The 9,463-nt window shown below is 33.8% G+C and overlaps 1 protein-coding gene across 1 annotated transcript in view; it reads right to left on the reverse strand.

Moving 5' to 3' along the window:
* DVL2 (dishevelled segment polarity protein 2) overlaps positions 1-9,120 on the reverse strand; it is an 81,182-nt gene extending 72,062 nt beyond the window's left edge. Inside the window, exon 1 of the mRNA XM_063449841.1 lies at positions 8,869-9,120. Within this exon, the coding sequence (XP_063305911.1) occupies positions 8,869-9,029 (161 nt within the window). The 5' untranslated portion in view covers positions 9,030-9,120. The remainder of the gene's footprint in view (positions 1-8,868) is intronic.
* Positions 9,121-9,463: the final 343 nt, after the last annotated feature.

A 9,463-nucleotide genomic window follows, 5' to 3' on the forward strand; every position in this document is an offset into this window, starting at 1 on the left:
AGTATAATATAATATATTATTGTTATTATGGGATGGTATTATGGGATATTCGATTCTGGTTGCTATGGTTATTATGGGATAGTTACCCGAAGTCCAGGTCCATGGCTTTGTATTATTATGTAGTATAATATAATATATTACTGTTATTATGGGATATTAGATTCTGGTTGCTATGGTTATTATGGGATAGTTACCCGAAGTCCAGGTCCATGGCTTTGTATTAGTATGTAGTATAGTATAATATATTATTGTTATTATGGGATATTAGATTCTGGTTGCTATGGTTATTATGGGATAGTTACCCGAAGTCCAGGTCCATGGCTTTGTATTAGTATGTAGTATAGTATAATATATTATTGTTATTATGGGATATTAGATTCTGGTTGCTATGGTTATTATGGGATAGTTACCCGAAGTCCAGGTCCATGGCTTTGTATTAGTATGTAGTATAATATATTATTGTTATTATGGGATGGGATTATTATATTATAATGGAGTTACCCCAAGTCGTGGTCCATGGCTTTGTATTAGTATGTAGTATAATATAATATATTATTGTTATTATGGGATGGTATTATGGGATATTAGATTCTGGTTGCTATGGTTATTATGGGATAGTTACCCGAAGTCCAGGTCTTTGTATTATTATGTAGTATAATATAATATATTACTGTTATTATGGGATGGTATTATGGGATATTAGATTCTGGTTGCTATGGTTATTATGGGATAGTTACCCGAAGTCCAGGTCCATGGCTTTGTATTAGTATGTAGTATAATATATTATTGTTATTATGGGATGGGATTATTATATTATAATGGAGTTACCCCAAGTCGTGGTCCATGGCTTTGTATTAGTATGTAGTATAATATAATATATTATTGTTATTATGGGATGGTATTATGGGATATTAGATTCTGGTTGCTATGGTTATTATGGGATAGTTACCCGAAGTCCAGGTCCATGGCTTTGTATTATTATGTAGTATAATATAATATATTACTGTTATTATGGGATGGTATTATGGGATATTAGATTCTGGTTGCTATGGTTATTATGGGATAGTTACCCGAAGTCCAGGTCCATGGCTTTGTATTAGTATGTAGTATAGTATAATATATTATTGTTATTATGGGATATTAGATTCTGGTTGCTATGGTTATTATGGGATAGTTACCCGAAGTCCAGGTCCATGGCTTTGTATTAGTATGTAGTATAATATAATATATTATTGTTATTATGGGATATTAGATTCTGGTTGCTATGGTTATTATGGGATAGTTACCCGAAGTACAGGTCCATGGCTTTGTATTAGTATGTAGTATTATATAATATATTATTGTTATTATGGGATATTAGATTCTGGTTGCTATGGTTATTATGGGATAGTTACCCCAAGTCGTGGTCCATGGCTTTGTATTATTATGTAGTATAATATAATATATTACTGTTATTATGGGATGGTATTATGGGATATTAGATTCTGGTTGCTATGGTTATTATGGGATAGTTACCCGAAGTCCAGGTCCATGGCTTTGTATTAGTATGTAGTATAGTATAATATATTATTGTTATTATGGGATATTAGATTCTGGTTGCTATGGTTATTATGGGATAGTTACCCGAAGTCCAGGTCCATGGCTTTGTATTAGTATGTAGTATAGTATAATATATTATTGTTATTATGGGATATTAGATTCTGGTTGCTATGGTTATTATGGGATAGTTACCCGAAGTCCAGGTCCATGGCTTTGTATTAGTATGTAGTATAGTATAATATATTATTGTTATTATGGGATATTAGATTCTGGTTGCTATGGTTATTATGGGATAGTTACCCGAAGTCCAGGTCCATGGCTTTGTATTAGTATGTAGTATAATATAATATATTATTGTTATTATGGGATGGTATGATGGGATATTAGATTCTGGTTGCTATGGTTATTATGGGATAGTTACCCGAAGTCCAGGTCCATGGCTTTGTATTAGTATGTAGTATAGTATAATATATTATTGTTATTATGGGATATTAGATTCTGGTTGCTATGGTTATTATGGGATAGTTACCCGAAGTCCAGGTCCATGGCTTTGTATTATTATGTAGTATAGTATAATATATTATTGTTATTATGGGATGGTATTATGGGATATTAGATTCTGGTTGCTATGGTTATTATGGGATAGTTACCCGAAGTCCAGGTCCATGGCTTTGTATTAGTATGTAGTATAATATAATATATTATTGTTATTATGGGATATTAGATTCTGGTTGCTATGGTTATTATGGGATAGTTACCCGAAGTCCAGGTCCATGGCTTTGTATTAGTATGTAGTATAATATAATATATTATTGTTATTATGGGATGGTATGATGGGATATTAGATTCTGGTTGCTATGGTTATTATGGGATAGTTACCCCAAGTCGTGGTCCATGGCTTTGTATTAGTATGTAGTATAGTATAATATATTATTGTTATTATGGGATATTAGATTCTGGTTGCTATGGTTATTATGGGATAGTTACCCGAAGTCCAGGTCCATGGCTTTGTATTAGTATGTAGTATAATATATTATTGTTATTATGGGATGGGATTATTATATTATAATGGAGTTACCCCAAGTCGTGGTCCATGGCTTTGTATTAGTATGTAGTATAATATAATATATTATTGTTATTATGGGATGGTATTATGGGATATTAGATTCTGGTTGCTATGGTTATTATGGGATAGTTACCCGAAGTCCAGGTCCATGGCTTTGTATTATTATGTAGTATAATATAATATATTACTGTTATTATGGGATGGTATTATGGGATATTAGATTCTGGTTGCTATGGTTATTATGGGATAGTTACCCGAAGTCCAGGTCCATGGCTTTGTATTAGTATGTAGTATAGTATAATATATTATTGTTATTATGGGATATTAGATTCTGGTTGCTATGGTTATTATGGGATAGTTACCCGAAGTCCAGGTCCATGGCTTTGTATTAGTATGTAGTATAATATAATATATTACTGTTATTATGGGATGGTATTATGGGATATTAGATTCTGGTTGCTATGGTTATTATGGGATAGTTACCCGAAGTCCAGGTCCATGGCTTTGTATTAGTATGTAGTATAGTATAATATATTATTGTTATTATGGGATATTAGATTCTGGTTGCTATGGTTATTATGGGATAGTTACCCGAAGTCCAGGTCCATGGCTTTGTATTAGTATAATATAATATATTATTGTTATTATGGGATATTAGATTCTGGTTGCTATGGTTATTATGGGATAGTTACCCGAAGTCCAGGTCCATGGCTTTGTATTATTATGTAGTATAATATAATATATTATTGTTATTATGGGATATTAGATTCTGGTTGCTATGGTTATTATGGGATAGTTACCCGAAGTCCAGGTCCATGGCTTTGTATTATTATGTAGTATAATATAATATATTATTGTTATTATGGGATATTAGATTCTGGTTGCTATGGTTATTATGGGATAGTTACCCGAAGTCCAGGTCCATGGCTTTGTATTATTATGTAGTATAGTATAATATATTATTGTTATTATGGGATATTAGATTCTGGTTGCTATGGTTATTATGGGATAGTTACCCGAAGTCCAGGTCCATGGCTTTGTATTAGTATGTAGTATAGTATAATATATTATTGTTATTATGGGATATTAGATTCTGGTTGCTATGGTTATTATGGGATAGTTACCCTAAGTCCAGGTCCATGGCTTTGTATTAGTATGTAGTATAATATAATATATTACTGTTATTATGGGATGGTATTATGGGATATTAGATTCTGGTTGCTATGGTTATTATGGGATAGTTACCCGAAGTCCAGGTCCATGGCTTTGTATTAGTATGTAGTATAATATAATATATTATTGTTATTATGGGATATTAGATTCTGGTTGCTATGGTTATTATGGGATAGTTACCCGAAGTCCAGGTCCATGGCTTTGTATTAGTATGTAGTATAATATAATATATTATTGTTATTATGGGATATTAGATTCTGGTTGCTATGGTTATTATGGGATAGTTACCCGAAGTCCAGGTCCATGGCTTTGTATTAGTATGTAGTATAATATAATATATTATTGTTATTATGGGATATTAGATTCTGGTTGCTATGGTTATTATGGGATAGTTACCCGAAGTCCAGGTCCATGGCTTTGTATTAGTATGTAGTATAATATAATATATTATTGTTATTATGGGATATTAGATTCTGGTTGCTATGGTTATTATGGGATAGTTACCCGAAGTCGTGGTCCATGGCTTTGTATTAGTATGTAGTATAATATAATATATTATTGTTATTATGGGATATTAGATTGTGGTTGCTATGGTTATTATGGGATAGTTACCCGAAGTCCAGGTCCATGGCTTTGTATTAGTATGTAGTATAATATAATATATTATTGTTATTATGGGATATTAGATTGTGGTTGCTATGGTTATTATGGGATAGTTACCCGAAGTCCAGGTCCATGGCTTTGTATTATTATGTAGTATAATATAATATATTATTGTTATTATGGGATATTAGATTGTGGTTGCTATGGTTATTATGGGATAGTTACCCGAAGTCCAGGTCCATGGCTTTGTATTAGTATGTAGTATAATATAATATATTATTGTTATTATGGGATATTAGATTCTGGTTGCTATGGTTATTATGGGATAGTTACCCGAAGTCCAGGTCCATGGCTTTGTATTAGTATGTAGTATAGTATAATATATTATTGTTATTATGGGATATTAGATTCTGGTTGCTATGGTTATTATGGGATAGTTACCCGAAGTCCAGGTCCATGGCTTTGTATTAGTATGTAGTATAGTATAATATATTATTGTTATTATGGGATATTAGATTCTGGTTGCTATGGTTATTATGGGATAGTTACCCGAAGTCCAGGTCCATGGCTTTGTATTAGTATGTAGTATAATATAATATATTACTGTTATTATGGGATGGTATTATGGGATATTAGATTCTGGTTGCTATGGTTATTATGGGATAGTTACCCGAAGTCCAGGTCCATGGCTTTGTATTAGTATGTAGTATAATATAATATATTATTGTTATTATGGGATATTAGATTCTGGTTGCTATGGTTATTATGGGATAGTTACCCGAAGTCCAGGTCCATGGCTTTGTATTAGTATGTAGTATAGTATAATATATTATTGTTATTATGGGATATTAGATTCTGGTTGCTATGGTTATTATGGGATAGTTACCCGAAGTCCAGGTCCATGGCTTTGTATTAGTATGTAGTATAATATAATATATTATTGTTATTATGGGATATTAGATTCTGGTTGCTATGGTTATTATGGGATAGTTACCCGAAGTCCAGGTCCATGGCTTTGTATTAGTATGTAGTATAGTATAATATATTATTGTTATTATGGGATATTAGATTCTGGTTGCTATGGTTATTATGGGATAGTTACCCGAAGTCCAGGTCCATGGCTTTGTATTAGTATGTAGTATAATATAATATATTATTGTTATTATGGGATATTAGATTCTGGTTGCTATGGTTATTATGGGATAGTTACCCGAAGTCCAGGTCCATGGCTTTGTATTAGTATGTAGTATAGTATAATATATTATTGTTATTATGGGATATTAGATTGTGGTTGCTATGGTTATTATGGGATAGTTACCCGAAGTCCAGGTCCATGGCTTTGTATTAGTATGTAGTATAATATAATATTGTTATTATGGGATATTAGATTCTGGTTGCTATGGTTATTATGGGATAGTTACCCGAAGTCCAGGTCCATGGCTTTGTATTAGTATGTAGTATAATATAATATATTATTGTTATTATGGGATATTAGATTGTGGTTGCTATGGTTATTATGGGATAGTTACCCGAAGTCCAGGTCCATGGCTTTGTATTATTATGTAGTATAATATAATATATTATTGTTATTATGGGATATTAGATTCTGGTTGCTATGGTTATTATGGGATAGTTACCCGAAGTCCAGGTCCATGGCTTTGTATTAGTATGTAGTATAGTATAATATATTATTGTTATTATGGGATATTAGATTCTGGTTGCTATGGTTATTATGGGATAGTTACCCGAAGTCCAGGTCCATGGCTTTGTATTAGTATGTAGTATAATATAATATATTATTGTTATTATGGGATATTAGATTCTGGTTGCTATGGTTATTATGGGATAGTTACCCGAAGTCCAGGTCCATGGCTTTGTATTAGTATGTAGTATAGTATAATATATTATTGTTATTATGGGATATTAGATTGTGGTTGCTATGGTTATTATGGGATAGTTACCCGAAGTCCAGGTCCATGGCTTTGTATTAGTATGTAGTATAATATAATATTGTTATTATGGGATATTAGATTCTGGTTGCTATGGTTATTATGGGATAGTTACCCGAAGTCCAGGTCCATGGCTTTGTATTATTATGTAGTATAATATAATATATTATTGTTATTATGGGATATTAGATTCTGGTTGCTATGGTTATTATGGGATAGTTACCCGAAGTCCAGGTCCATGGCTTTGTATTAGTATGTAGTATAATATAATATATTATTGTTATTATGGGATATTAGATTCTGGTTGCTATGGTTATTATGGGATAGTTACCCGAAGTCCAGGTCCATGGCTTTGTATTAGTATGTAGTATAGTATAATATATTATTGTTATTATGGGATATTAGATTCTGGTTGCTATGGTTATTATGGGATAGTTACCCGAAGTCCAGGTCCATGGCTTTGTATTAGTATGTAGTATAATATAATATATTACTGTTATTATGGGATGGTATTATGGGATATTAGATTCTGGTTGCTATGGTTATTATGGGATAGTTACCCGAAGTCCAGGTCCATGGCTTTGTATTATTATGTAGTATAATATAATATATTATTGTTATTATGGGATATTAGATTCTGGTTGCTATGGTTATTATGGGATAGTTACCCGAAGTCCAGGTCCATGGCTTTGTATTAGTATGTAGTATAATATAATATATTACTGTTATTATGGGATGGTATTATGGGATATTAGATTCTGGTTGCTATGGTTATTATGGGATAGTTACCCGAAGTCCAGGTCCATGGCTTTGTATTATTATGTAGTATAATATAATATATTATTGTTATTATGGGATATTAGATTCTGGTTGCTATGGTTATTATGGGATAGTTACCCGAAGTCCAGGTCCATGGCTTTGTATTAGTATGTAGTATAATATAATATATTATTGTTATTATGGGATATTAGATTCTGGTTGCTATGGTTATTATGGGATAGTTACCCGAAGTCCAGGTCCATGGCTTTGTATTAGTATGTAGTATAATATAATATATTATTGTTATTATGGGATATTAGATTCTGGTTGCTATGGTTATTATGGGATAGTTACCCGAAGTCCAGGTCCATGGCTTTGTATTAGTATGTAGTATAATATAATATATTATTGTTATTATGGGATATTAGATTCTGGTTGCTATGGTTATTATGGGATAGTTACCCGAAGTCCAGGTCCATGGCTTTGTATTAGTATGTAGTATAATATAATATATTATTGTTATTATGGGATATTAGATTCTGGTTGCTATGGTTATTATGGGATAGTTACCCGAAGTCCAGGTCCATGGCTTTGTATTAGTATGTAGTATAGTATAATATATTATTGTTATTATGGGATATTAGATTGTGGTTGCTATGGTTATTATGGGATAGTTACCCGAAGTCCAGGTCCATGGCTTTGTATTAGTATGTAGTATAATATAATATTGTTATTATGGGATATTAGATTCTGGTTGCTATGGTTATTATGGGATAGTTACCCGAAGTCCAGGTCCATGGCTTTGTATTAGTATGTAGTATAATATAATATATTATTGTTATTATGGGATATTAGATTCTGGTTGCTATGGTTATTATGGGATAGTTACCCGAAGTCCAGGTCCATGGCTTTGTATTAGTATGTAGTATAGTATAATATATTATTGTTATTATGGGATATTAGATTCTGGTTGCTATGGTTATTATGGGATAGTTACCCGAAGTCCAGGTCCATGGCTTTGTATTAGTATGTAGTATAATATAATATATTACTGTTATTATGGGATGGTATTATGGGATATTAGATTCTGGTTGCTATGGTTATTATGGGATAGTTACCCGAAGTCCAGGTCCATGGCTTTGTATTATTATGTAGTATAATATAATATATTATTGTTATTATGGGATATTAGATTCTGGTTGCTATGGTTATTATGGGATAGTTACCCGAAGTCCAGGTCCATGGCTTTGTATTAGTATGTAGTATAATATAATATATTACTGTTATTATGGGATGGTATTATGGGATATTAGATTCTGGTTGCTATGGTTATTATGGGATAGTTACCCGAAGTCCAGGTCCATGGCTTTGTATTATTATGTAGTATAATATAATATATTATTGTTATTATGGGATATTAGATTCTGGTTGCTATGGTTATTATGGGATAGTTACCCGAAGTCCAGGTCCATGGCTTTGTATTAGTATGTAGTATAATATAATATATTATTGTTATTATGGGATATTAGATTCTGGTTGCTATGGTTATTATGGGATAGTTACCCGAAGTCCAGGTCCATGGCTTTGTATTAGTATGTAGTATAATATAATATATTATTGTTATTATGGGATATTAGATTCTGGTTGCTATGGTTATTATGGGATAGTTACCCGAAGTCCAGGTCCATGGCTTTGTATTAGTATGTAGTATAATATAATATATTATTGTTATTATGGGATATTAGATTCTGGTTGCTATGGTTATTATGGGATAGTTACCCGAAGTCCAGGTCCATGGCTTTGAAGAAGTACTTGGCGTGGCCCCGGCCCAGGGCGGCCTTGAAGTCCCGCAGGCGGATGTCCGCGGCCGGCACGGGGACCTTGACCAGGTACGGGGTCTCCTCTTCGTCCAGGTGGTAGATCACTTTGGTCTCCGCCATCCTGCGGCCTAGCACAGCCCGGAGCCCGGCCTCGATTAGCGACCAACCGACTGCGTCTGACGTCACCACGCCCCCGCCAGCTGGATCTCCAACCCCGCCCACAGCTCGATACCGCGTGCCGCACGCCCCGCCCTGCTGACGTCAGGCATCGCGAGACACCGCCCCTTCCAGGAGAGTGGCTAAGGGAATAACCCCGCCCAGCCGTGACCACGCCCCCTGCGAGAAATAAACAACCCTGACCCCCCCATCTGTATCCCCCCCTGTAACCCCCCAATCTGTATCCATCCCACCCCCCCTGTAACCCCCCAATCTGTATCCATCCCACCCCCCCTAACCCCCCAATCTGTATCCATCTAACCCCCCAATCTGTATCCATCCCCCCTGTAACCCCCCAATCTGTATCCATCCCACCCCCCCTAACCCCCCAATCTGTA

Source organism: Pelobates fuscus, chromosome 3 (assembly GCF_036172605.1).
Source record: "Pelobates fuscus isolate aPelFus1 chromosome 3, aPelFus1.pri, whole genome shotgun sequence".
Classification (NCBI taxonomy): Eukaryota; Metazoa; Chordata; class Amphibia; order Anura; family Pelobatidae; genus Pelobates; species Pelobates fuscus.